The sequence below is a fragment of the Falco peregrinus genome, chromosome 16, assembly GCF_023634155.1.
Source record: "Falco peregrinus isolate bFalPer1 chromosome 16, bFalPer1.pri, whole genome shotgun sequence".
In the NCBI taxonomy this organism is placed as follows: domain Eukaryota; kingdom Metazoa; phylum Chordata; class Aves; order Falconiformes; family Falconidae; genus Falco; species Falco peregrinus.
Window position 1 is genome coordinate 3,547,960 of NC_073736.1, and position 26,882 is coordinate 3,574,841.

The window sequence follows — 26,882 nt, forward strand, 5'->3', positions numbered from 1 at the left end:
AAGAGTGACGCATGGAGGCAAACGAGGACCCAGACCCGAAGGACGCTTACAGAGCTCAGTTATTTTCGCTTGCTGCTTTTTGTTGTATCCACGGTAATACAATCACGAGATATATATATATATATATTATATATATACTTCTTAAATTACACAATCAATGTACAAAAAACCGGGGTGCATTGCTGAGACAGGTGGTTGGTTGGGTTTTTTTCTGACTTTTTTTTTTCTGGTTGTTTATTTTTTTTCCTATTTGCATACCTAGCAGGGGACGTTGGGCTGGGTGGCTGTCACCCACCGTGCCCAGCACATGGTGCATCTCCTGCCTCTGCGAGAACACTTGATCCCCGAGGCCAAAAAATTCACGAACCAACGGAGGGGGTAGGAGAGGAGCGTGCAGGAAGGTGATGGCATCAATGCTGCTAAGTAAGGGTGATGGTGTGGAAAAAAATGAGAGATGAGCCATAGGGAAGAGCTCAGGATGGAAAATATGCCTGGGGCAGCGGGGTTGGGGTCACCGTGCTGGGCGGCAGCACCCATGGGTGCTGAGGGGATCCCGTCCATGCTGTGGCCCATTGCAGAGCCCAAGCGCAGGAGGGGTAGAGCCCCTTGGGGAAAAGCAAAGGGCAAAGGCTGCAGCCGTTCCCCTGCTTTGGCGTGTCTTGTTCTCCACCGTCCTCACCAGGCAGCCGCTTTGCTGCCCAGGTGGGGTCTGCTGCCTGCACCAAGCCCTCCTCATCCTCCACCTGGCTGTGGGTCCTGCTGGCACTGTGCAAGGCTGGACGGTGCTTGCCTCCATCCCTGCTCTGCTCCTGCCTCTCTTCAGGATGGGGGAAGATGGGGACCGTCCCCAGCAGCATCCAGGCTGGTCCCCGCTGCCCCAGGCTGGGTGTGAAGGTGCTTCCAGCAGCGTTGGGCTGCGATGGCTCCTGGGAGCGCTGGATTTTAGGGCCATCTCACCCTGGATCTGGTGTGCCTGGATAACTGCCCTCACGAAGGGCAATGCTGCTCCCTGCAGCACACACCGGGCATCAGCTCGGGAGCCTGCGCCTGCTCCAGACACGTTGACAGCCCAGCCATGAGGAGGAGGAGGAGGAGGAAGCTGAGGAGATGCCACCAAGCTCCATGGCAGGGCTGGTCCCACCACACCCGGACATCTCCATCTGCCACCATCCTTGCCCAGGGACCTGCCTGCGGATGGGGCCGGGTGGCCGTGGGGCAGGAGGGGACATTTGTCCCCTTCCAGTGGGGGGGGAGGATGAACCAGGGAGAAGAACATGGAAACACCAAAAAAATTGGTGTCGGACTCCAATCCCTCTCAGGTTTTTTTGGGGTGAATTTGATTGGTCCCAGGAGCATCAGCGCCGTGCATTTTGGAACAGTTCCAGCCAATCAGAAGGCGGCTCATGATTTCAGTATCTTTAAAAACCAACCAATCAGGAGCTCTCACTGGTTGGGCTTCAAGATCTTGAGGTATCGGCTTTTTTCGCTCGGAAAAAAAAAAAAAATAAATCAACTAACGTAGACGAACGGACAACGTCATCTTTCGCTTCACGTTATCTTAGAAGAAGAAGAAAGCGACTATGCAAAATACTCTTCGGAGACAACTCTTAAAAAAATAAAAGCTTGGTCGGAAAATATGTCTGAATCTCTAAGTGTGAGGAGTGAAGGACCAGACGGCAAGATGGCTGGTTGGCTGGTGGAGAGATGGAGACAACGGAGGGTGGTTTTATCTGCTGACGGCAACGAGGAGCACACCACAAGACTTAGATTGCCTCCACGTAGTTGGCAGGGTAGAGACCTAGTTGCCCGTTGTCCAAGCGCCCTTTGCACCACCCTTGCTCGTCTTCTTCACCGAGTTTGGTTAGTTCATCACCTGGAGAGGAAGGTGGAAAGGGGAGAGCTCATTGCAGGTGGTGGAGCTTCTTCTACCACCCCCGTTTCTCCCTTGGATGGAGCTGCTGAGTGTTTCTAGGACTGATGCTGAGCACCCCAGTTTGCAGGGTAGAAAGAGAAGGGGTGACCCATGAGACCTCATGTACCCTGTCCCACCACCTCTCCGGTCCCACCTGGGTTTGGGTTCAGCTTGTGCCTTCCCCTCTCTGCCAGTTCAGCTTTTTGAAGGGCTGGGATAAGTCAGAAATTGAGGGATTTCACACCAAAATGTGGGCGACCCGCAGCTCCGGCAGGCGAGCGCTGGCTGACCCAGCACCGCTGATGGACTGTACCTGCTTTGAAGCTGAGCTCATCCTGCTCCTGCCCGTCGTAGTCGTACAGAGCCCGCACCCGCACGCCCTTCCCCACTGACTCCTCATCGAAGGGGTTGGTGCCGCCATTGGCCTCGCTGGTGTTGAAGGAGTTGCTGCCTTCGTCGTCGGACCACTCGGCGCTGTAGGTCTGCCCACGGTCGTGGCTGCTCACGCTGGGGTGGGGGCGAAGGAGGGAGAGGGGCTGTCAGAGTGGGCGGGGGGGTGGCGGGGTGCTGTGCTGCCAGGAGGACCCCGCAGCTTTCCCGAGGTTACAGGGGAGTGGGAGCTGCAGCGACCACCCCACCCACAACAGCCCAGCAAGGCACAGAGAGGGGACAGAGCGTAACGGTGGCTGTCACCCAGGAAAGCCCACATCCCCTTGCCTGTCCCCACAGCGCTGGCAATGTTTGCACAGACAAACGCCATGCCGCTCCCCTCCTCGCCGCCCCTCACCTCCCACGCTCGCCCGCCAGTGCCCCCGTCTCGCCCGTGCTGCTGGTGTTGGTCAGGGTCACCCCCTCGCCCTTCTTCTGCTTCTCCTTCCGTGTTATCGTGTGCGTCAGGTCCGGGTTCCACTCCTGCAAGCACAGAGCAACCAGCCCCTGAGCGCCCAGCTGCCCCGTGGGGCTGCCAGCACCCTGGCCAGGGTGCCCAGCCTCACCTCAAACTGGGGCCAGTTCATGGGCATCCCAGGGCCACTGGTGCTGCGGAACCACCGGAGATCCTCCTGCGCATCCGAGAGGCGGATGGTCTGCTCCAGCTCCCGGTAGACGTTGGCGTAGCTGCAGGGAGAGACGTGGGTCAGGGTGCTGCAGGTGGAAGAGGGGTGACCTGGGGATGGGGTGGGGACATGCCCAGGTTGTGTCACCTCCTACGAGGCACTGGGGAGCACCCGGCTCCTGTGCAGCCCTCCTGCCACTTTGGTACCTCTTAGTGACCATCATGTTGGCCAGAAACCCCTCTTCCTTGTATTGCGGGGGCTGGGCTGTGCTGGAGGCACTTGGTCCCTCCAGAGCTTGGTTTGCTTTCCAGGCAGTGCAAGGAGACCTCACACAGGCACTTTCTGCCCAGCCAGACCAGGAGGCACCTACCTGCTGCTCTCGGCCAGGTTCAGGTGCCTCTTGATGTCCAGCAGCACTTCCTTGAGGAAGTTGAGCCTCTTCTCCTCAAACTGCTGGCACTGCTCAAAGACCTGCTCCATGCTCTCGATGTACTGCGGGGTGCACTTGTTCAGCTCGTCCAGCACCTTCTCGTACTTCTCCTGAGTCTGCAAAGGCACAGGAGGGTATCGGGGTTACACCTCAAGCACCCCAGAGGGTGCTGAGAGGGTCCGGTTTGTGGACCACCACACTGGGGAGCCCAGATTGAGCCTCTGTGGGTGAAATCAGAGCAGCTGCTCGCACCTTTTGCACGTCTTGCTTGCACTTTTCCACTTTGTCCTGGAGCTTCTTCTGCTGCTCGGGGGTGTTGGACTGCTCCGCCTTGCTGTTGGCTTCCCGGGTCATGGCCAGCTTCTCCTCCTTGCACGCCAGGTGGTAGGCTTTCTTAGCTGTCTCTAGCTGTGGAGAGGAGAGGAGAGAGGAGAGGAGAAGACGGATGTCAGAGTAGCAGTCACAGCAGCAGTCACAGCCCCCTGCCCATCCCTCTGCTGCAGGGAGCTGCCACCTGGCTCTCCCAGCCTGGACAGGGCACCCAGAGCTGGAGCTGGGAGATGCTCCAGGACATGCTGCGCTTCTCCTCTCACCTCCTTGAGCTTCTTGGCCCAGGGTTTCTGGGCTTTCCGGAAGCCATCCTCAGCCTCCTTGGCCTCCTTGAAGCCTCCCATGATCTGCTTGTGGTAGGCGTCCTTCTGCCAGTTCTTGACCTTCTCGAAGTCATCGTTCAGCAGGCTGTTCTTCACCTCCTGGTGCAGCTCACTCACCTTGTCCGCCTCTGTCATGATGGCACCCCATGCCTTCTCCAGGCTGCCATACTGGGGACCTGGGGGGCAGAGGGGACAGCCAAGTGTCACTCCACAGCCCTTACCCTCTCCGCCTCTATCAGATGAAGTTGTGACAGTGCACGGGGACCCATGGGGACCTTGTGGAAGCCATGGTACCTTTCTCAATGAGCTGCCTCCACCGCTTGGACCAGTCAGTGAGCTGCTGGGCGTAGGACTTCTCGATCTTGGCCCGCTCGTGCACACAGTTCATGAGGTCATTGCAGAGCCGGTGCCCGTCATCAATCCGCTTCACCGTGCGTTTGTAGTTCCCCACCTGGGATGGGGATGGGGATGGGGATGGTGATGGGGATGGGGACAGGCAGGTGTGGGAGCTGTGGCCGGATTGCCCAGCTCAGCCCCAGCTGTCCTGGGGTGGGGACAAGGGGGGCACTGGCCACTTTGGGGGTGCAGGGATGGTGCTTTTGTCTTGGGGGTGCTCAAACCCAACTCCTTTTGGTCCCCTCCACTGCTCTGTGCCCCTCGGGGACAGCTGAGGTTGAGACCTCCAGCACAGCCAGCTCAGACACCCAAACCACCATGGCAGGGATGCCTGCAGGCACAGCTCACTGCGGGAGGGGAGGGCAGCATTGTCCCCCCCAGCCTGGGGTACACCCTGGGATGCAGTGACAGTGGCAGGGGCCCCGCGGGAGGAGAGGACAGCCAGGACTCACCTCCCAGAAGCTGTCAGTTGTTTCCTCCGCCGTCGCTGCTGACTCGTCGTAGGAACCCGACATGGCTCCCGGCGCTGCCTTGGGCGTCAGTGCGGGTGCTGGGTGGCTCTTGGGCAAACACCAGCCTCATGCACTGAGGGGAGAAGAGGGGGGAGTCATGGGGGGGTGTGTGTGAGCAGGGGACCCCCATCCCTCCTGCCCACAGCGCTGCAGGACAAGCATCTGGCTACAGGGGATGGCGATGGGGATGGTGCCCATTCCAGCTCTGGACTCATCCAGTGCCCGCCACGCGCCACCCCCTTGGTGCCATCCAGCCCCCACAAAGGCAGCTGTGCTGGGTGCTGGGAGGGAGGATCGTGGGGAGCTCACCGGCCGGGGGCCTGGCTCAGCACCACGTTCCCTGGGGAGCTGCTGCACGAGGGGCCATGGCAGGGCTGTGGGAGGGATGCAACGCCTGAAGAAATTCTCGTCCTGATATTCCACCCTAATCCATCCTGATCTTCAGAAAAACGGCATCCCCGGAGCGTCACGTGGCCCCGCTGCATGGCTTAACCCTTTGCCGCTTTGCCGAGAGCCAGGACTGGGAATGGGGATGGTGGGTGACATCGCATGCAGACGGAGAGGGGACCATGGTGGCCAATGAACATCTTCGTCATCCCCATCCTGCCCCGGATTTGGACAGTGCTCCCACAGAAAAGCACTGGGCCTGTACTGCATAGCATCTGCCACCGGGATGGGGACAAAGTGGCCATGAACTGCCCCAGTTTCCTCCTGCTTTGTCCCCAAAAGGGCTGCGGGAGCGGGATGTGGCCATGATCCCTACGTACCAGCCCTTCACCTGGGCAGGTGGAGCAGGCAGTGGGAGACCCGGCCGCCTGCACCTGGGAGAGGGCAGTGGGGTGGGAGGGCAGGGCTGGGGGCACGGGGTCCTGGTGCCCTGGTGCCCACCCGTGGGGGATAGTCGGGTGCCCACGCTCTCCAGCTGTGCACACAGCTGGCTGCAAGGAGCCCAGGGGCCAGGGCAGGGCATGGTCCCAGGAGGACAGGGGGCCGAAACGGTTACTGGAGCGCGGCACAGGGCTCGCTGTGCTGGAACTAACAGGGCCTGGCAGGGATTTAGTGATATAACCAGGGAGGCACCAATCCCCGCCGCCCTCCCCAGCCAGTTAAAAATAAACGCGTGACTGTCCCTCGCTCAGCCGCCGAGACGCAGATGGATGGGGGACCGCGGTGGTGCGCAGTGCCAGCACCGTCCCCCCGCAGCCGGCAGCACATGGCACCCACGCCTGCCTGGCACCCACGGCACAACCACTGTCCTCCCCACCCGTGAAGGTGCCCAACCCAAACACCCACGGGCTGAGCACCCGGTGACACAACCCCCAGGGGACCCCACAGGGCTCTTTGCTTCACTGCAGAGGCTGCACTGGCACAGCAAAGGCATCCTTGGGGTGACAGCCCCAGCCTGGAGCCGGGAAAGGGACTCTGGAGGGTGGAACGCGCCCACAGCCGGGTCTACCCTGGGACCCATGGGTGCGCGGGCCAGCCCCCACCCAGCCCCCAGCAGCCGAGGCAGTGGGGCACTGCGGGACGTGGCTGCCGCAGCTCCTGCTCCTCACCATTACCTGGTCTGAGCTGCAGCCCAGGGGTTATTTTTGGCTCTGCATCACTTCCCAGCTAACCCTGCCGCCTTGTTGCCTCTCTCCTACCGCGCACCCCCATGCACAGCTGTCCTCGCACCCCCCCACACGTGCGTGTGCCCCCCGCCCCGCTGGGCCACGCCGGCTGCGGGCACAGCACGTGCCAGCCCCATGCCCACTGCCCCAGCCCCGCCAGCGCAGCCCATCGCTTCGCATCGAGGCGGCTGGCGGTGACGCCGGGTGCCCGCAGTGCCAGCGGCTAAGCCGCGGCATGGCGAGCTGCCAGCCCCAGGCATGTGCTGCCGCTTTGGCACTCACAGCCGAGGGGGGGGCTTCGCTTCCCTCCCCCCAGCCCCACATTTCCACAACGTTGCCAAAGAGAAGCCGCAGAGCATTTGGCATCAAGTGATGGTGAAGTTTGGTCCCGGCTCCTGCCCCTGCGTGCCCCTGGGTTGCTCCCACAGCAGCCGCCCCCCTGCATCTCGCTCCCCATCAGCCTGCTGGGCGCTGAGCACTGCCACAGCTCAGCTCACCCCTGACCCTGCGCAGGCAGGAGGCTGCTGCAATGCAGAGGGCTGGCGCTGCCGACGCTGCTGGCACGGGCAGCTGCCCGTAATCCCACAGCCGGCAGCCCTCGCCAGCGGTGCTCTGACCCCAGGCAGGCAGGGACAACCTGGGTTTGTTGTCCCCTGCCCATCGCTTTGGGCCAGCACTGCTCCAGCATCTGCGGTGCCATCCTCCCGCAGCTCCCCAGCACCCGGCAAGGGTGAGAGGGACAAGCCAGGTCCCCCAGGGGGGTCAGCTGAGCCCCTGCCTCTCCTGGGTCCCTTTGCCTTTGCTGTAACATCACCATTAAATGTGCAAACCCCCAGTGCGGCAGCCTTGGGGTGCGCCGTTGGATGGGGGTGCCCCATCCTGGGCCTTGGGGTCCCTGGTGAGGTGCCAGGCACCAGCCCCGGCCCCGGGGAGGCTGCGGCGGGGTGGCACGTTGCTCTCCCTCCAGGTTTCTTGGTTGCCCTGGCCCCAGCACCCCTGCTACAGCCAAAAAGCAGGGATGGGGACGTGATACTGGGAACAGGCAGCTGCCTGCATGTGTCCCCTTCCTGCCTGCTTGCACATCGCCTGAGCCTGGTGGGGACCAGGGCTTGGAGGGGCTGCAGACCTCCTGCTGTGGGTTCTCCTGCTGCCAAGAGCCCTTTTCCAAGGCAGGATGGTGGCGGATAAGCTGCAAGGAGGGGAGCAGAGCACAGAGCGAGCCTGTGTCCCATCCCGGTCCCCATCCCCTGAGGCAGGAGTGTCACACTCATGGTAACCATGCATGAGCCCTGCTGTGGGAGGGCAAGTGCTACCGGGGGGAGTCGGTGATTGATTATTGGTGAAGGCATCCAGGGAAGGGAGAAGCCATGCTGGCAGCTGCGCTCCATCTGCAAGAATCAGAGCAAGCAGGGAGCTCCCCGACACCAACCCCGAGCACAAACCGATGCAACGCACGACATTTCCCTGGCGCAAACCCTTCCACAGCTGCAGCATCCTGACACGGAACCGCAGCCTGGCCCGGCCAGTGCTGCCCGAGCCGAGGGTGCTGGGGACCCTCGCTTGCCGGAGCGTGTTTGCTGGGGACGGGATGGTAATTTGCTGCACACTGTTGCCTTGTAGTTACCCGGGGGCTCCCGGCAGTAAAGCCGAGGCTCAGCAGTTGGAAAGGACCCAATGGTCTGAGCCAGTTTTATTGCAATTAAACACTGGGACAGATCTGGCTTGTCAAACCAAACCATCCATGGGGTTGCAATATGAAATATTTGCTATGGTTTGGCTTCTTTTGTAAGCACGTGAGGCTGAGGATGAGTGCAGGGGTTTAGGGGGAGGAAGTCAGCACGGGGTTCAGGTTTTTGGCCGCAGGGAAGGTCATTTGCTCTCCCTTATCTTGGCACAGGGCTGGCCGAGGGTCTGTTGGGGGGGTGCAGCATCAAATAGATGCCACCACGACACACCACCGCTACCACCACATGAAAACCACTCGTGGCAAAAACAAATGGACCAGAAACGGCCAAGAAAACCCAGGGGAGCCTGGTAGCAGCATCTCCCACTGCACCGCGGCACCCCCAGGGCTGCTGTGCTGCTGCATCAGCCGCCAACCTCAACGCCGCATCCACCGAGGGTACCAATGCCCACGTGCTGCTCCTGTTATGGGCAAGTAGGGGGGACGAGATGCCCCCGGCACGATGGCAGGTCCTCGGGCGAAGCTGGTGACACCGGTGTGCTTTGCAAGAGGCTTTGCAGCTGCAGGAGCTGCCGTCTGGTTCGGGTTTGCTGCTCAGCTTTGACCCAGCCGCGTGGCTGCGGGTTTCCCACTGGAGCGGGGCTGATCTGTGCAGCCCACGGAGCTGGGGCAGGGAAAGGTGGGGCTGTCGAGGGGCACAGCCAGGGAGCAAGGAGGGCACAGGGGTTTGGCTGTGGGATGGCTGAACCTTCTCCCGCGCCTGAGCCGATGTGGACCCTGTGAGGAAACGGTTAAGTGGGTGCTGCTGATTCACGCTGGCAGCTGTGGTTCCCGGAGGCAGGAGAAGAGCCGAAGCCAGTGCTGAGGGCTGAGCAGCCTGGAAGGTGTGAGCGACCTGAACACCCATCCTCCCCCCTCAATATCAAACCCAGCTCAAGGCCAGGCAGGAGGTGAGCCTGGACCCTTCCCAAGCCGCTGGCTCCATGCCAGCAGCCTGCAAACAGTTCACGCCAGGGCCCCATCCTGCATCCCACTGCAAAACCCCTCTGGCTGCAGCACAAGCAGGGGCAGAGCCCTGGGGCAACCAGCCAAACCGTGGCCAGAACCGTGGCCAGGTGGGAGGGGACGCGTGTGTCCCCCGTATGGCTCGTGCTTCTCCATGGGATTCTGGCCAGGGCAGCTCCGTGCTGCTGGCTTGGACCCGGTGCACAGCACGAGGTGGCTCCGAGGGCGGCAGGTCCCCGGAGGTGGCACAGTAGGTGACGGTGGGAAACTTCTGGGAGCCACTTTTCCAATGAATCCTGTTTGGGATGCGCCTGTGGCAGCCACCTCATTTCAATCGGGGTCATCTGCATTGACCTGGGGGGGGATCTGAGGATTGGCCGGGGGGGCATTCAGCTGCAACAGGGGCTGCAACAGGGACTTGCTGGAGGACCCTGCCAGGTCAGGGCTTGCAGGCTCCCCAAAGCTGGAGCATTTGCAAAGGAGGTTCAATGATCCAGGAATATTACCGGGAGCCACATGTCGCACCTGCAGACGGGGGGGGGATGACACCCACCTCGCTGGCCAGGGTGGGGGCCACGTGCCATAGGTGCCACCAGGTTGCAGGAGCATTTGCTCCAAGCCCTGGCAGCAAATGGTTTTGCATTTTGTGCGCACTCTGCAGAAACCTTCCCCGTCCTCCTGTGCTCCCCAAAGTTACCCCACTCCGAGCACAGGGCACCCATCAAAGTCTTCTCAAGATTTTTTGAGCCTTGTGTAAAGATTTCTGGAAATATGCGTGGCGTTTGCAGATAACGCAAGCGTTTCTCTCCAGGGGAGCTCGCAGCCCAGCTCAGGTACAGTGGATGTGCCAGGAATGTGGATGGGCACCACGGTGAGGTGCAGGAGCAGGATTGTTGACCCCATGCATGTGTGCTCAGGCCTGGGGGAGACGGGGCTCAGCCACAGCTTGTGGGATTTTGACGTGTCTTCCAGCTCTGCAGCTTTTCGCAGCCTGCCGCCTTAGCTTGCCACTGTAAACAAGGATGCTCGGACTCTCGAGCAGGGATTTTTGCGGTCCCAGGAGCAGGGTTTAGGCAAGAATCCAAATTCGAGGTTCGCAATTAAACCAAGAAGTAGCAAACAACAGTGGCAGAGGATACGGCGGTGCCATCCCCTCACTTCTGCATTGGGGAGGGGGGAGACCAGAGCATCACGTGCTGCCAGGGGGTGGGGGAGGGTCCCATCCTCAGTACCTTGGCGGGACAGACCTGGGGCTGGTTGGGGACAGGAGGCAAACGGGGGTGCCAGGAGCAGGGCAGTGCGGAGGGGACAGCAGGATTTTGGCTGTCTGTGACGGGCAAAGGAGACTTGGAGCCAGAGGGGGCTCCAAGAGGGGGTAGGAAAGCAGGGGGATTGGGGGGGGCAAGCGGTAATCTGGGGTGCCAATGGCAAAAGGAAGAGCTTCAGGGATGGGGGAAGGCACTCATTGGGGCAGGGGGCCAGTGATGACATGGACGGCACAAGTTCCCCCCCATCATTTGCAGCTGGGGAAACTGAGGCACAAAGCCGCGAGTGCAGCAGCGTCGCAGAGCGGGTGTCCCTTGCCCCAGCACCCTGTCGGACACACAGGGGGGGTGAAGGTCATGTCCCCCCCCAGCCTCCCCAGCTTGCAGAAGGGACCAGGGGACACTGTGTCCTGCCAGGGGGGTGCAAACCTACACCATACTGCCCAGTCCTTGCCCAGCATCCCCCCCTTCTCTCTCTCCACCCCCACAAGCGACCCAGCATCCCACACCCCCACTGCCCCCCTCCCCGCACCCCCATCCCCACCTGCGCAGAGGCCCCACGCAGCCCCCTCCCCACAGGGTACCCCCCCGGCGCCCCTTCCCAGGCTGCCCCCGGCAAAGCCCCGCGGGGGCTGGCGCTTACCTGGGCCGGGCGGCGGGGGCCGCGGGGGCCCGGGGGGGGCACGGCGGGCCGGGCTGCGCTGCGCTGCGCTCCGCTCCGCACCAGCCGGGCAGCAGCGGCGGCGCGCACGGCCGCGGGAGCGCGCCCTGCCTGCAGCCTCCCGTTGCCATGGCAACCGGGGATGGAGCCGCTGCCTGCAAAGGTTGCAAAAATCATCGGGGGTGGGGGGGTGGGGGGGTGGATAGAGGCGGGGGATTGGGCACACAGCCCCCCAGTTGACCTGCACCCAGCCTGCCCAGGGCGCAGCACCCCATGCAGAGGGGTAGCCCTGTCTGGTGGGTGCTGAGCACCCACCTGGCACCGGGGGCAGGTGCCTGGGGACTGTGCTGTGGGTGAGGGTCTCCGCATGACCGCGGGGGGGCCAGCAGCGGGGGGCTGGAAGGGGCTGGCAGTGGGGTGCCAGGACCCTGCGGTCAGGTGCCTGTGGGTGTCTGGCCCCAGCAGCGCTGCCTGTCACTGCAGGACTCTGTCAGGGCCACAAACAGGCTCCTTCATGCTGGGGGGCTCTTTGGGGAGCTGAGTGAGGATACCCCGGGGTCCTCATCCTGCTGCTCCTTGGGTCCTTGTCCCTCCTGCACAGGACAGGACAGAGCAATGCACTCCCTCCTCTCCTCCCCGGGCTCTCGGCCACCTCCACGGTCCCAGGAAGGGGCTGTGGGGGGGGGGTTAGGGCTGAGCTGCAGCTTTTGCAGAAACAAACACCCCAAAACGCCTTCAGACAGGCAGCCGGTGCCGCCTCCTTGCCAAATGTGCCAGCTGGGAACAGGCTGGCGGGAGAAGCAGGAAGAATCCTTCCCACCCAGGGAGGCTGGGGAGGGGGGGTGACAGGGACTGCACCCCCCCTAAGGCTTCTTGGAGGCCAGGGAGCCCGGCAGCCCCCTCCCCACTGCCATCTGCCCCCACCCGAGCCCTGGGGGTTCGGCCCAGGGTCACCGGGGCTTAGCACTGGATGGGGGTCCCAGGGGGGAGCAGGAGGCTGGAGCCCTCCCACCCCCCAGCCGGTGCTTGTGGGGAGCTGGGAGGATGCGGGTGAGGGTGGAGACAGGCTGTCCCCCTCCAGCTGTCCCAACGCACCGCGCCTGCATTTCCCCAGCTCACGGGTGATGTCAGGGAAATTAAAAGCCGGCAGGAGACGAGCGCTCCCAGCCAAGTAACCGAAGCTGCCCACAGAAGCTGCCGTAATGAGGCTGCCAGGCCGCTGCCGCCGGGATCGGGTTGCCCAGAGAATGTGACCCAGTCCCGGGGGGCTCCGCAGGCCTCCAGCGCCGGCTCAGCTTTCCCCTAACGAGCACCTTCGACTGCTTAATGAAGCTCGGTGGGGCTCACCATCCTGCCTGCCTTCCGGCTCCTTCCAGCTTTGTGCCATCCGAGCTTGTCTTCCCCCCTCACCAACAGACAGGAAGGCACCCGAAATATTTCATGCCCAGCTGTAGCTGGCAGCAGCGCTCAAGACCCAGGCGATCGAATGCTCCCCAACCCTGACACGGGAGTGGGGATGGACTTTGGTCCCTGCAGGTGCAGGCAGATCTTTGCCCGTTGGCATTTCAGGGCGAGAAACCAAAGGGTGCTGATTAACTGGGTAGGATCCTTCCATGCAATGAGTTGGCAGTTCTCAGTGCAGGGTGGCTGCAGGTACCGCTGGGCTGTCCCAGCTGCCTTCTGCCCTGACAGCATCCCCGCTGCAGAGAAGCAAATGTGCTCTGCATCAAGCATTGGGTGACAAACACTCTGAGTAGGGTGACAGAGGGACCTCAATGACTTGGGGCGGGGGGGGGGGGGTGTCCCAGTGCTAACAGCCCATTGCCACCCAGCTTTGTGGCAGGTGTGGTCCACACAGGTAAGATCAATTCACATCTCCTTCCCTGGCAGCTCGAGCTGCTCGGTGCTGGTAGAAGCAGGAGCCCTGCCTCCACAACACGAGGCTCCCACAACGTCAGCCAGTTCCTTCACCAAAAACTCGGCCACGATGAACTTTTCCCTGGCTCTCACCATCCCACCGCTTACTATTTCCCGCGGTAAGTCATTTCACCTTCTGTAAAATGAGTTTCCTTGTGGGAAGCAGCAGCCAGTATTGGCACGAAATAAGCCCTGATTTATCGGGCCACTTGCCGCTCTGAAATTATGGCTCTTCAAGCACCGCAGCAAACTGAGGAGCAGAGCAAATGAGCCCACACCGTGCTGGCGCAGCTGCCAGCAGCCTGCCTGCGCGGCGAGCCGGTGCGGGCAGCAGAGGAGAGAAATGCCGCCAGCTATCAGCCGCTCTGCCCATCACCCCACCACGAGTGCCAGCCTTTGCACGAATGCTGGGGGGATTTTCACGCGTGGCCTGCTCCTGTCTGCCTCCCTAGCAAGGAAAGGAAAATGAGTTTCCTAAATCATGGCAGAGCCCCTGGTTATGGTGCTTTCTGCTGAGCTGGCTGGCGTGGGGAGCGATGGGGGAGACCCCTGCCCGTGGGCACTCTGGGGGATACTGCTTGGGGGTAGGGTGGGATCCTAGCATCCTGCTCATCCTGAGCCTGTCCCTGGCCTCCTGCTGCCCCTTCCCACTGATGTCAGGGGCAGAGGAGCCTGAGCTGGGGCTTGCGGGGCTGGATGGGGCCAGTGCCCCCGTGCTTGCCCCATGCCCAGGCTGCACCCTCACCACGTTGTGCTGCAGATCCCAGGAGCCCTCTTGGGCTTGCTGGGAGAAGCAAGCACAGGGCTATTTTGCATCCTTAATTAGCAGCAGAGGATAATTGGCCGCTCTGCAGCAATTACGCAGAAAGGCAGCCATTGTGGAGGGCCCCAGCATGGGGCAGGTGCTGCCAGAAACCCAACTCCTACCAAAACAATCCCCTTCTTGTCTGCTCGTGACCAGGCTTGGGGCATCCTCCAAGCCCTTCCGGGGAAGGGGATGGGGTTGGGACATAAAGGCTCCATTTTTCCTGGGAAACGGTGCAGGCAGCTGCCTGGGAGGAGCCCGTACGTATTGCCCATGGCCGCAGCGATGGTGGTGCTGGAGCTTCACCGCCTCCTTCTCCCTGTGCTGTGCCATGCCGAGAGCTGCTGGGTGCTGGCTCGGCCCCTCGGGGAAGCTGCCAGCTGGATGCGGGCTCGCCTTCCCCAAGACCCATCTGCGGAAGCGCGGCAGGGTCCTGTGTTTGCCTTCGAGGTGTTGCACAAACACCAGCCGGGCTGGCCACCCTGTGGGGACAAAGTCTGTCCCTGGGCAGAGCCGCTCGCCAAGGTCTCCTCCTTCTGCTGAGCTGTGCCAGAGGAGCCCAGCTCCATCCCAGCTCCATCCCAGCCTAGCAGCATCGCCTCCTGGCATGGCCAGGGAGACCAGCAGGGTGGGGGACACAGGATTTCCAGCAAGGGGGGTCCCACACAGAGCCAAACCCAGGCTTTGGCTCGCTGCAGGATGTGGCCCTGGTGCAGAGGCACTTCACTCGCGTTGATGTTCCCTTCCTCGCCTGCCACTGTGCACGTCACTGATGCCTGCCAGCCGCCTTGGGCTTGCCTTCCTCAATCCCTTCGCGGTTAAATCCAGCTCCCATCCTGCTGCAGCCCCTTCAGCGGCTGCGCACCCTGGGGAGAGGCTGGAGAGGAGGGGCTCAGCGCCGGCTGAGGGGATCATGGATCAGTGCAGACCCCAGGGCAGGGTTAGCACCATCAGCTGAACCGGTAACTGATGAAATCTCCAGTTTTCTCTGGGCTCCTGCAAAGGGAACACAAAATCCCAGGAGGGGGGAAGGACCCTCAGGGCTTCAGCCAGGGTTTCAGGGTCAGGAGCCACAGCGTGGCACTGAGCTGTGGCTGGGGCCAGCAGTGCAGTCGCCCAGCTGTGCCAGCTGTGCTGCAGCAATGGCCTTGCCCCAGTTATTTGGCTTAGGGATGGGGTTTGCCTGGGGAAGGCGGCACGGGAGCCGAGGGAAGCGGGAGCAGTTCGAGGGGCTGCCAGGGCAGCTCTAATCCGTTTAGCAAAGCGCTTGCTTTGCCATTTCCAAGGCAGATGCAAGAGCAGCAAAGAGGAGATGTGGGCAGAGGCGGGCAGCGTGGCAGGACAAGGTGGGCAAAGGCAGAAGGGCAGCTCCCCTGCTCCGTGGGATGAGCCAGGAGATGCATTTCTCCCAGGGGTTGCTGCAATAGTGGCAGCATCCCAGGGGCTGCCATGCGTGCGGGGTCGTCCCCCCAGCTCCATCCCTGTTCTCCGGGAGAGGAAGAAATGAGGTGATAAAACGGTAGCAAAGCCCCAGGATGGCACCAGGCAGCTCCAGGCACCTCGGGATGTGTTGCATCCCTCAGCCCCTCCTGCCCCAGGGCTGCAACAGCCTCCAGCTCTGCCTGAGCAGCTGGAAATTTGCAGGCACAACCCCTAGGTGGGTCCGGGACCCCCAGCCCCATGCACCCCACAGGGACCCCGCTGCTCCCTCCGGCTTTCTGGGACAGGCATCAATCCCTCTGACCACCCTGCTCACCCTAATGCACCCCCAAAACCACAGCTTTGTTGCCCCGTGTGCCTCCAGAGCTCACACCCTGGGGGCAAATAGGGGCTGGGGGGTGGGGGGGGTGGGCTGAGCTCCGAGCTTGCCTGCAGCTGGGGAGGCAGAGCCCCCCGGCAGCACCCAGGCTCAGCTTAAGCCACCTTTCAGAGCTTCAGCTCCCTGCCAGCTGCTCGGGTGTCAGGGTGCCCGGCCGCGCCCCTGCGGCTGGTGGGATTAGGGAGCTTCAGGGGGGCTCTGCCGTGAGCTCAGCCCTGGAGCACCTGGGAGCTGGGCAGGGGGCTACCGGCGCAGGCTGGACCCCTTCGACCGAGGGCTTGGAGCAGGAGCCTGCGTTTCTTGCCGGGTAAGATGATGCCAAACGTGTCCCAGGGAGGTGGCGGGGGGCAAGACAAGCACGGCTGCTGCCAGCCCCCCCACCCGCAGGCTGTCCTGGCTGGGGTCCCAGCCCTCCCTTATGCATCCATAGGGGGCTGGAGGGACCCCCTGCCCTGAGCCGAGAGCAGCTGACCCAGCAGCCTGGGGGTACCCCTGGCCCCACAGTCAGTGTGTGGGGCCAGCAGGCCCTCCACCCCAGAAGTCCCCCACCCCAGAAGCCTCCTGGGAGCCCTGGGTGGGGTCTGGGAGTGACGGGCACTGTACAGAACGGGTCCATGCGAGGGCTGGCATGTGCTGCGTCCCACCAGCCCCACGGTGCCACCTCTCGTGAGACCCCAGAAGCTTTGCCCCCTGCCAGACCCCTGCCAGACCCCTGCCCAGACCCCTGCCCAGACCCCTGCCAGACCCTCACTGCCGTTTCACACCGGACCCCAGCCCCCCCAGGAGGTGCAGGCAGCCAGGCAGGGATGTGTGGGACCCACGCTGCTTTCCTGCCCTGCCAGAGATGCCATGAGGCCAGGAAAAACAGGTCAACCCGAAATTTGAGGGGGGGGACCTGGGGTGGATGGTGGCCCCCACTTGGCACAATCTGGCAGATGTTGGAAATCACTTAAAATGGGTCACGGAGCCGCTCTGCCGGAGCAGGTTTCATTTCCCAGCAAGAAGCCACCGGCACAGGGCAGGGACCCATTTCTAGCCCACCACCAGCTGGGGACCACCGGAGGGGGGCTCGGGGTGATGGTGCTGCCAGGGTGCACCGAGTCCCAGCATCCCATCCGCCACCTGGGGACACCGCCACCGTCACCCGCCATACGCCACCGGCAACCCTCGCCGCGGCAAACCCCGGCCAACCCACCGACGCCAACCTCCCGCCTCGCCAGGAGCCGGCATGGCCCCGAACGTGCCGGCAGCGGCATGGCGGTACCTTTGGGATGTGGGGGACGCCGGGGCCTGGCTGCCTCTCGCCGGGGCTGGCTTTGCTCATCGGCTGGAAGGAAGGTCACGGCAGATGGGGAGGAGGGGGGTAAAGATCAGCGCGGGGATTAGGGAGCCATTTTTAGCCACCCAATCGCCGGCCCAACCCCACGGCTCCTTGGCCGCGCAAGGTGACAATGCCACCCTGGAGGTGGATGGCAATCAGCCGGCAGCCCCGCCTGGGCCAGCCGGTGGCCGTGACAGGGGTCCCCAGTGTCCCCAGGCTCCCCCGTGTGCTGCCAGCCCCCCTCCCCCCCTTCTCTCAGCCTCCCTTCCCCTCTCCCCACCCCGAGGGGGCTCAGGGGGGCCCCCATGGCAAAGCCCCCCAGTGACAAAGCCCCCCCATGGCAAAGCCCCCCCTGGCTCCAATGTTTCCACCATCTGCCACCCATGGAAGCCCACCTGCCGCTCCTGGGGGGCTCAAACTCCCTAGCAGGGCAGGAGCACCTTGGTCTGCCACCTCAGTCCAGCCCCCCCCCCCCCCCGCACCCTCCCCAGAGCCACCGTGTCCCCACAGGGCCAGCAGCCTGGCTGGGGAGGGGGCGCCGGGTGGCCCCCACCTGCTGGGGGAGGTGTTTTGGGGTGCGAAGGGGATGCTGGTGACATGGTGTGACATGGAGGGGGTGACACGAGTGGGGACATGGAAGGGATGTCAAGAGTGGGAATGTGGAGGGGGTGACATGGAGGGGGTGACAGTGTGGGGACATGGAGGAGGTGACACCAGTGGGGATGTGGAGAGGGTGACAGGAGTGGGGACGTGGAGGGGGTGACATGAGAGGGGATGTGGAGGTGGTGACAGGGAGGGGGTGACACGAGTGGGGATGTGGAGGGGGTGATGTGGAGGGGGTGATGTGGAGGGGGTGAGGTGGAGGGGGTGAGGTGGAGGGGGTGACATGGAGGGGGTGACACGGAGGGGGTGACGCGGAGGGGGTGACACCAGCAGGGATGAGCAGGGGGTGACATGGAGGGGGTGACACGAGTGGGGACGTGGAGGGGGTGATGTGGAGGGGGTGACACAAATGGACGCGTGGAAGGGCTGTCACGAGTGGGGGGGTGGAGCGGGATGTCTGTAGTAGCGACCGCAGGGGGTGACACGACTGGTGATGTGGAGGAGGTGACAAAGAGAAGGTGACACGAGTGGGGACGCAAAGGCCGGAGCGCTCCCGGCGGACGCTGCCCCCCTCCCCCGTCAGGCAGCGCCGCGGGCACCCCACGCCCCCCCCCCGGGGCCCTGCGCGCCCCGCTCAGGCAGCGCCGCGGGCACCCGCGCCGCCAGGGGGCCTTCGGGAGGCCGGAAGCGGCCGCGCGGCGCAGGCGCGCTCCTTTCCGCTCTTGGGCCCGCCGCTGCCGCCACGGTGAGGCCGCGCTCTGGGCCCCTATCGGTCTCGCATCGGCGCCATCCCTGGGCGGCGGCGTGGGGCCGCTGCTCGGCGGTGCCGGGAAGCCCTGGCCCGGCCCCCCGCGGGGGGAATGCCGCGGCGGGGGGGCGGAATTTAGGCCCGAGTTTGCGGGGCGGGAGGCGGCGGGGGGGCACTAGGCCGCGGGGAGGTCCCGTTACCGGGGGGGGGGGCAGGCCGCGGGCTGGAGAGTCCTGGGCTAGGGGCGACTGCGGGGACGAGCCGCCGCGGGACCCTTGTTCCCAGCGGTGGCACCGCGACCTTCCGCCCCGGGAGGCTGCCGTGGTGGGGTCCTCGGCCTGCCCCACGGGCTCTGCCCCGCTGGGGGCCGCCACGGCGCGGGGCCGGTGCGGGTGCTCCGCCGCTCAGCAGCTCCGCGCACGCCGCCGTGCCCTGAGGCCGCAGCCTTGCGGCTCCGCGCTGCTGGGCCCAGGGCGTCCCGCTCCCGGGCCGGGAGGCATCGCCTGGAATCGAGTGTCCCCTTGCTGGGGGTGACAGTGGCAGCGTGCTTCCAGTGCGGGCTTATGGGCTCTGGGAGCGGACTGTGAGAGGCTTCCTCAGCTCCCAGGTTACTGAGTAAAGTGTGAGTTAACAGCCACGCAGGTGTCCTTGGGTCTCCAGCACCCGTGGCAGACCCAAAACACGCCTCACCCTGAGCTGTGCCTCTGCCTCACCTGTGTCTGCCCTCATCTCTTGTTTTGACTGACATGAGAGAGTTTACAGTCTTTAATATGGTGATGTGATTTAATGTTAAGGATCAAAAGTTTGGACTGCTCAGTTTTCCTTCACAGGAAAACAGTGGGAAGGGATGCCTAGCAGATCAGGTGCTGAAAGGTAGTTCAGGAGGTTCTTACAGGAGACAGTAATCTGGGGGGTGTTATTTAAGCGTTAGGCTTTCCGCGCAACCTCACACTTGTTACTTTATAACTTCTGGTAGACTTTGAATGCATTTATTTTAAATCAGCAGTATTTACTGTTTACTGCTTGCCTCTTGTTTAGATGTTGATGCCCAAGAAGAACCGAATTGCCATCTACGAACTCCTTTTTAAGGAGGGAGTGATGGTGGCCAAGAAAGACGTCCATATGCCGAAGCATCCTGAGCTTGTCGACAAGAATGTGCCCAACCTCCATGTTATGAAAGCCATGCAGGTACGGACGTGAGGGCGGGCAGAGGGCTGGGCTGCTGGCCAGCTCTGCTTGCTGGAGGCCGCTGGTGGACACGGAGGTGAGCTCCTGCCCTCCATACAAGCGCGTATCCAGCGGGTATGGAAGCACTGCGGCTACACCAGATCTGAATAAACATTGTCAGCCGTTACCAAATAAACCTTGTCAGACATTGTCTTGCATTTGCCTTTTCTTTCCTATTACAGTTTTTTCCCCTGTTCTGATTTTTGCAATTTCGTTTTTGATTTATTGTTCCCCACAGACCGTAGAAGTTTATTATTTTTAGGATCCACATCTCTAGCTCCGTTTTTGAAGCTATGATAACATCTGTGAGTGGTAGCCTTGTATTTTCTCACAGGGTGGGAATGATGCTGTAATTTTGTCCTGTGCATGTGAACTTTGTCTCTACGTTTTTATTCCCCGTGTACCCTTGATAAGCTCTTGTGTTCATAAAAACATCTAGTGAGGGTATTGATCGGAGAATGTTGAATGGTGATAAGGATCACACGTGAAGTAATTGAGAATTCTCCCTCTAGTCTCTGAAATCCCGTGGTTATGTGAAAGAGCAGTTTGCGTGGAGGCATTTCTACTGGTATCTGACCAACGAGGGCATCCAGTACCTGCGTGATTACCTGCACCTCCCCCCTGAGATCGTCCCCGCAACCTTGCGCCGGAGCCGCCCAGAGACTGGCAGACCGCGGCCCAAAGGTGAGCGGTGGTTGCGGGGTGGCTGCCCCAGCAGCAGGAGGAAGCGGGGAGCGAGGTTAAGCGTGTTAGCGCAGGTGTGGTGGACGGTCAGCTTCCAGAGCAGACTGGCGTGAGTCGCTGTGATTTCTGAATGTATAAACATGATTACATCAAGGAGATATGTGTAGGTTTTATTGCTTCTGTATTTGGCACTAGCCTGATGGCTGCTGGCCGACTGAAACGTTGGAGGGGGATGAAGAAAACTGTGAGATGGAGAAACGCTCAGAGTCTGGGTCTTGGCCTTGTCTGGTAACGCAAGTGGCTGGAATTCACTGAAATCAGGCCTGCCGAGACCGTAGGCTGTGGAGCGGGGTACAAATTGGTGCCTAGACACGTCTGAGGTCAGTGACAGGGGATGTCTCTTAACTGCCAGGGCTTTTCAAAACCTGCTCTTGTCTTTTGGAAAGGGCCGGCAGCAATCACTGGTGTTCTGTCAGGAAGATGATGTGTGCACTGTTGGTCCAGTCCAGCACATACAGAGAACCTTGTCTCTGGCTGAGTTACCCTTAGAAGAGCTGCCTGGGAGGCTGTTGCTGTAAAAGTTGAGTGGCCTTGGCTAGGACTGCTGAGATAGGGACCAGACCTGAATTCTTGCGCAGCACACGGGTGCAGGATTCAATGACTGAAAGCAAAAGCTAAGCCTGGGCACTGGATGTGCTTCACACGGGGGTTCAGCTGTCAGGTTGGTTATCTGCAGTTCTGCCTTTCATCACATAGACTTAACATGCTGTTGGGCAAGTCCTGTTATTAAAGCTGCTTTCTTTTAAAGGTTTACAAGAAATACATATGGTGTGTTGGGCTTGTAGTTCTCATCTTTTTTCTTGGTGGATTTTCTGGTTTGGGGTTTTTTTTTAGTGGGTTTTTCATAGCTTAAAGTGAAGGAGATGCTGATCAGGCAAACAAACGTGCTGCTGATACTGACTTCTTGGATTGCCTGCAACTGTCTAAAGTTTGTGTTGCAAACCTGCCTCTCTAGTCCACACAAGGCAGAAGCTATCTTTTTTCCTTGTGGATTCTTGGTATTGGCCTGTTGAATGGCTTGTGAACCATTTGATACCTTTTGTGGTATAATAGTGTGCAGTACAAGTGAACTTGAGGTGAATGTGCTGAAGCCACCATGCCCCTCAGTTCAGTTATGAAAATGTTACGGTGTACCAAACTAATAATTCAGAACAGGAAAGATGGTTACGTTGCTTGTATGCATTTAGAAACGCTCTGCAAAATCCCTTCTGCTTAGTTTTCCTAGTTTCTTGTCCTGTAGTAGAGAAGAAACAGAGCAGTGCAGAATATGGACTGCAAAATCGTCCAGGAGATCTTTGGAGACATAAAAATTTTTCGAAACTTGGAGAAAGGGGGGACAAAATTGCTGCATCCTTGGCAGAACAGCATTGCCAGGTCTCTAGGGGCAAGAAATGTCTTCGCCTTCAAGGCAGGAGATTGTAGGTCTGTCTGCCTTGTGTGGAGTTGCCTCTTGTGTTTACCAAGAATAATGTAGGATATTGTTCTGCCCTTTAGAAAGGACTTGTGTGAAAGGGGAGTCTTGCATGACAGAGCTTTTCCTGGTAGATGGTAGGAATCTACTCGTCCTGCTTCTGACCTACATCATAATCCTGTCAGCAACTACTGGATACTGCACTGGGGATGAAGGCTGTGGACACAGGGTGCTGGGGGGTTCACCTCAATCTCCTGTAACTTGTTTTTTAGCCAAACAAAACTGTAGCAGCATCTGCTTCAAAGGAGAGAGTTGCATTGGAACTAGGAAGGTGCGGTTTCTTTGATCTCTTAAGTAGCTTGGGATGTTACAAATTTTATTCTTTAGGTGCTGTGTCTATCTAACGAGCTAAAGAAACTGCATATCTAATGGGAGGATGGGGCTTGTAGGTCCTGGCTAAAACCTGCTCAGGGTTTCTGCAGTGAGGAAGCTCCACTTTGCAGCACCGCAGCCCTTTCCAGAGCAGTGCCAGTGACCTCATTCAGTCTGCACCTTGGCAAGGTTAGCTGGTAGGTCTGCACGTACTGTCGCTTTCTGTGGTGTTTCTCCGTGGACTACCTGCCTTAGGCTGCAGCAGACTAGGGCTGACAGAGGCGTGTGTGGATGGTGGTGCAGAACTCAAGGTCTCCTGGAATTTTGGGGCCTTTTCTCGTGCTTCCATGCAGTGCTACTGACTGGCTCAAGTAAGTCTTGGTGCAGAAGCTGGAACAGTTGGGCTAAATCAGGTTTTAGGCTGCTGTGTATTTGATGCAATTTGTGTCTGTTACAGATGTAATTTGACTGACTGAAATCAAGGACGGACAGATCTGCAGTTTAAAAAATAAAAATTTTGTTGGCTGTGGGATGTGCTGTAATGGTTTAACCTGACAGGAAGGATGTAGAAGCACATGTAGGATAAGTGAATCTGCACATCCGTGGGTAGTGTTTCTCTTTGTTAATAAAGGCATCTATTGTAAGAACTGGCTTTTTGGGGGGAAAAACTAGTGCCTATAGTATAAATCAAGCCTGTAGAAGTGCATGATTCGTGATTCTTGCCTAAGACTGCTAGTAGACTGTGGTGCACCAGGCAGCAACTGCCCCTAAGTGTGTCTTGCTGCCTGAGCGTGAAGATCGTGGCCTGGTGCTGCAGGAGTGGATTTCATCTTTGAAATGGCGAACCCCCTGAGAGTGGTGCAGGGGCTGGCAGTTCCACCCCATCTGTTTCTTTACTGCAAGTGTTCTGTTTGATACTAATCTGAAGTTACGTAGATAATCTGCTCTTAGTTTTATTAATCTAGTCCATTGTGGAGGATTTGTGATACTGATACAGTGTGGCTGTATTTTAGCTTGGGATCAGAATGTCATGCAATTTGTGATTTAGCTATGTCAGATGTGACAGATTCCCTTGTATTCCTTATTTTTTTTATTAGCATTATTTTGTGGCTCTTGTTTGAAGGCCAGAAAACTGTTAGGATGATGCTGTAAATTCATTTTTCACATTATTTAACTTCAGCCTGAGCACAAGCTGGTGCATTTTTGCAGATTTCACCCTTAAAGTTAAGTTCTCCTTATTACATCACTTTTTTTTGTTCAGGCTTATGTACACTGTACAAACCAAGGTGCAGCTCTGCAGGTAGGTCTAATGCTTAACTGGAGAGCTACTTTTCCACCTTGAGATGCAGGGTCACCCATGGAATGAGCTGTGTCCCAGGTAAACGGTGTGTTTGATGGTGCTGTTTCCACTTTTAGGTCTGGAAGGTGAACGCCCTGCGCGTCTTACTCGGGGAGAAGCCGACAGGGATACGTACAGACGCAGCGCCGTTCCACGTGAGTGTCCATCATGTCGCTGTATGAATATCAGGCTGACCTTGCTTTCTGTGCAGCTTATGTCTTTGGGAGGATTGTCTTCAGTATTGGCCTCCTTTCAAGAAGAAAAGGGGAAAATGAGACTCTTGGCATAGCTTAGGCATTTGCACAACAGAGTTTGTCTGTATCTGCTTCCAAATGGGAGTCTTTTCTTGAATTTTGTCAAGCTGGAGGCTGGGATTTTCTCAGGAGGTGGGTTCAGTAACTCTTTTAACAGTCTCAGTAATAATGGCTGTTTTACTTGGTGATGTTTAGCCTTAGTTGTCTTTGTTTGTAAAGCTTTGATTCCAAGCAGGAGCCGCTGTAGTTGGGGAGTGGATTCTCTGGTTAGTAACTTGTTCTTCTCTCTCCTCAGCTGGGGCTGACAAGAAGGCTGAGGCTGGTGCTGGAGCAGCCACCGAATTCCAGTTTGTGAGTATTTGCATTTGAGATTTGCCTCCTTTATTGAGGCTTTGATTAGGAGAAACTGGATAGGTTGTGTCTGCCTGCTCTTCAGCGTGGCGCTTCTCAGGTGTGCGGCTGAGGTCAGGTATTTGGCTCTGGCTGTGTGAGAGGGGCTGGTGCTGTGACGGGAAGCCAGTGGCACATCTGAGAAGCGAGCCGAGGTCTCTGGACGAAATGCATGTTTTTATACTTCAGAAACAGAAGAGTTTGAGGCATGATCTGCAGAGCTGGCTAGGATGGGTTGATTTTGTTCTTAGTATTGCTCATCGGGTTAACTTGTCAGGTAGCTAGTCTCAAACAGATCAGAGTTAGACTGTGCTTGGAGCAGGGGGCACTTCTCAAAGTAATGCAAAATTGAGGAAAGACAGCTAACTGGTTTATGATTTTGGTGGTTCTTTGTCGCTGTCACTCGCTTGATACGGTGACTAATGCTCTTCCTTTTCTGTTGCAGAGAGGTGGATTTGGTCGTGGACGTGGTCAGCCTCCTCAGTAGAACTTCCTGCTCATGTTTTGTGTATAATAAAATAGGTGAAAATTCCACCTGGGTTGCATCACTGTGTCTTACTTAAGTGCATAAATCTAGAGCTCACATAGCAGGGAGGTGACTCAAATCTCTGACATGTGGAACAATAGTAGTGGACTAACTTGTGATGAGAAAACAGGTTGTAGGAGAGGAACGGTGTAGGTTTGGTGGTTGCTGACAGGGTTTTGCTAGTGTGTCGAGGTGATTCTTAGGAAGGAATGAGGAGCCTCAGTTCATAGCTCAGGCAGTTTTTCTGCTCTGCCCAGGAAGATGCTAATTTCTAGTAATTCCCAGTAATGCAGTAAAGCTGGGCTGAGCTGAGGCTGTCTTGCAGACAGAAAATTCCAGGCAGTTCTGCTGTGTCAGCCTGAGGCCTTCTGTGAATTGGACACAACCAGCGCAGGCAGGTGAGCGTTTCCTTCACCCAGTTCTGAAATGACTGGGTTAATTAACTGTGGTTTAAGAGAGATGGGTGTTTGTGACAGGACCTGCTGTCTGGAGCTGAGGCGAAGCTGGGGTGCCCTGCAGTGCAGCCTGCCAGTAGATGGCACGCGCCAGCTAATGACGGCGTGATGCTAATTGGAAAGGGTTTCTGTAGCCTGGGAAATGGTATCTTGTTCAAGGCAGCCTTAATATCACAGAAATGCTAGATACCGATCCGGGGGAAAGGAGCTCATTCCGGTCCTAGTTTGGGGTGAGGGAAATGGTGGGTACAAGATGATTTATTATTATTATTATTATTAATTTAGCTCTGAGGGAGTTGGCACTGTAGGGAGAGACTAGGTGTTTCAAATTGTCTTTTTAACTGATCCAGCTGCCTCCGCTGAAGTTTGTAGGTTACGATTTAGCTCAAACTAATCCAGACTAACCTGCTGGATCCCAGGTGACTGGATTTAGCCAGGATGCACTTTACAGCCTAGATTTTAAAGGGAATGTGCTCTAAAGAAGCGCGCTCTCTCTCTTTTTTTTTTTTTTTTTTTTTTTCCCCTCTTCAGTTTTGCTAGTGAGCTTCTAGGTTGTCTGGGCCTACTGGGGCTTTTTGTTCAAGTTTCTTTTATCCTACAGAGTGGCGGTAATGTTTAAGCTTGTCTACTATGCATTTGTAGTTTGATATTGTTTGAGCAGCAGTGTTGTGTTCCGTGAAACGCTTAGCTTCATGCAAAATTAAGCAACTATTTCCAATCACTTGGAGTATTTCAGTGTGTGGCAATTGGTATGAAATACTGAATGTTTTCTTCCAAAATAATATTTGACTCAAAGGGAAGATTTAAAGGGAGGATCCAAACAAGTAAAAATTGCTTTTGTTTTGGGGTGAAGAGCCCTGGTCTAAATTAGACAGGGGAAGTGTTACCTCCATGTTTTTAATCCACTGGTCCAGCCCGGGATGGGAGGTCTGTGGGAGGCAGAGCAGATCCCATTTTCTTGTCTCAAAAGCTTTTTGACATTCAGCTGCCTGAGCCGTTGGAGGGGTGTTGTGAGAGATTCGGCTGTTAAGTGTCTCCCTTTTGGCTGGTGCTCCCACTGGATCTCGGTGGGATCCACGCCTGGTGAAGAACCTTTTCTTCTACCCGCGTACAGAGGCCGAAGATGATGGTTTGCCTTACCCTCCATTTTTGACTGGCTGCTGTTGCAGAGCGGAGAGCAAACTGCTGAACCCGAACCAAGGCTGGGCAAACTGACCCTTTGATGGGGTTTTCCTCCTGGGGGAGCACATAAAATTGGGGCTGGGGAGCCTGGTGGCCCCCTTCTACCTGCAACCAAGCCAAGCCCTGAGTGCAAGCAAGATGTGGGTGCCTTTGCAGCGGGGTGATGCTGATGCCAGCTGCTCCTGGGGTGCAGTAATTGTGCCCTTAGCCTGAAGCCTAAAAATGCCCTTGGGGGGGGAAAGGGGCGGGGGGTGGGGTGGGGGGAGAGGCTGCTAGTGCTCTCCCAGAGGTGGCTCGGTGCCGGTGTCCCCCCACACCTTGCAGAGGTCCCCTCCCCGGGGGTGCAGCGTCCCGGCCCCGCTGCCCCCCGCTTTGTTCCGCGCCCGCCCGCGGGGTACAATGGGACCCCCCGCGCTCCGCCACTGGCGTAAGCTGCGCCCCCCGCCCGGTGCAGGACGGGCATTCTTCCCCCGCGGCGGCTGCGCGCTTTGCGTAGAGCCGCTGTCAAAGCGGAGCCATGTGCGCGGGGGGCCGGCCCGGCCCCTGCGCATTTTTCGTAACTGCTAGGGCGCTCCAGCATGCA

At 58.9% G+C, this 26,882-nt stretch overlaps 2 protein-coding genes across 5 annotated transcripts in view; one reads left to right on the top strand and one right to left on the bottom strand.

Annotated features, from left to right (window-relative positions):
- RPS10 (ribosomal protein S10) overlaps positions 1-24,670 on the top strand; it is an 86,154-nt gene extending 61,484 nt beyond the window's left edge. Inside the window, exons 1-6 of one of the 2 annotated variants that reach the window (XM_055819787.1) lie at positions 18,289-18,396; positions 19,438-19,587; positions 20,139-20,310; positions 23,570-23,647; positions 24,042-24,097; positions 24,582-24,670. In XM_055819787.1, coding sequence (XP_055675762.1) covers positions 19,438-19,587; positions 20,139-20,310; positions 23,570-23,647; positions 24,042-24,097; positions 24,582-24,623 — 498 coding nt within the window. In that variant the 5' untranslated portion in view covers positions 18,289-18,396 and the 3' untranslated portion in view covers positions 24,624-24,670. Of the gene's footprint in view, positions 1-18,288; positions 18,397-19,436; positions 19,588-20,138; positions 20,311-23,569; positions 23,648-24,041; positions 24,098-24,581 lie in introns of those variants that run through there. The other variant, XM_055819788.1, reaches the window with a different exon arrangement.
- Positions 165-17,172, bottom strand: PACSIN1 (protein kinase C and casein kinase substrate in neurons 1). Of its 3 annotated transcripts, none has more exons than XM_027789873.2 (10): positions 5,268-5,759; positions 4,899-5,031; positions 4,345-4,501; positions 3,991-4,226; positions 3,650-3,805; positions 3,338-3,513; positions 2,908-3,028; positions 2,700-2,824; positions 2,226-2,419; positions 165-1,873 (listed from the first exon to the last, which is right to left on the bottom strand). In XM_027789873.2, the coding sequence occupies exons 2-10, from the start codon at positions 4,959-4,961 to the stop codon at positions 1,764-1,766; spliced, it is 1,338 nt and encodes a 445-aa protein (XP_027645674.1). In that variant the 5' UTR covers positions 4,962-5,031; positions 5,268-5,759; the 3' UTR covers positions 165-1,763. The 3 variants fall into 3 exon arrangements, with proteins under 3 accessions (XP_027645674.1, XP_005239706.1, XP_055675752.1); XM_005239649.3 differs by lacking the exon at positions 5,268-5,759 and adding an exon at positions 16,992-17,172 and having other exon boundaries at positions 166-1,873; XM_055819777.1 differs by lacking the exon at positions 5,268-5,759 and adding an exon at positions 11,169-11,309 and having other exon boundaries at positions 166-1,873.
- Positions 24,671-26,882: the final 2,212 nt, after the last annotated feature.

What these genes read in the sequence shown, in the direction of transcription:
- PACSIN1 (XM_027789873.2), bottom strand. Translation starts at nt 4,961, where the DNA reads ATGTCGGGTTCCTACGACGAGTCAGCAGCGACGGCGGAGGAAACAACT. An exon ending in CAACTGACAGCTTCTGGGAG is followed by an intron (nt 4,502 to 4,898) that starts GTGAGTCCTGGC and finishes TCCCCATCCCAG; the next exon opens with GTGGGGAACTACAAACGCAC. An exon ending in TGAGCTCAGCTTCAAAGCAG is followed by an intron (nt 1,874 to 2,225) that starts GTACAGTCCATC and finishes CTTCCTCTCCAG; the next exon opens with GTGATGAACTAACCAAACTC.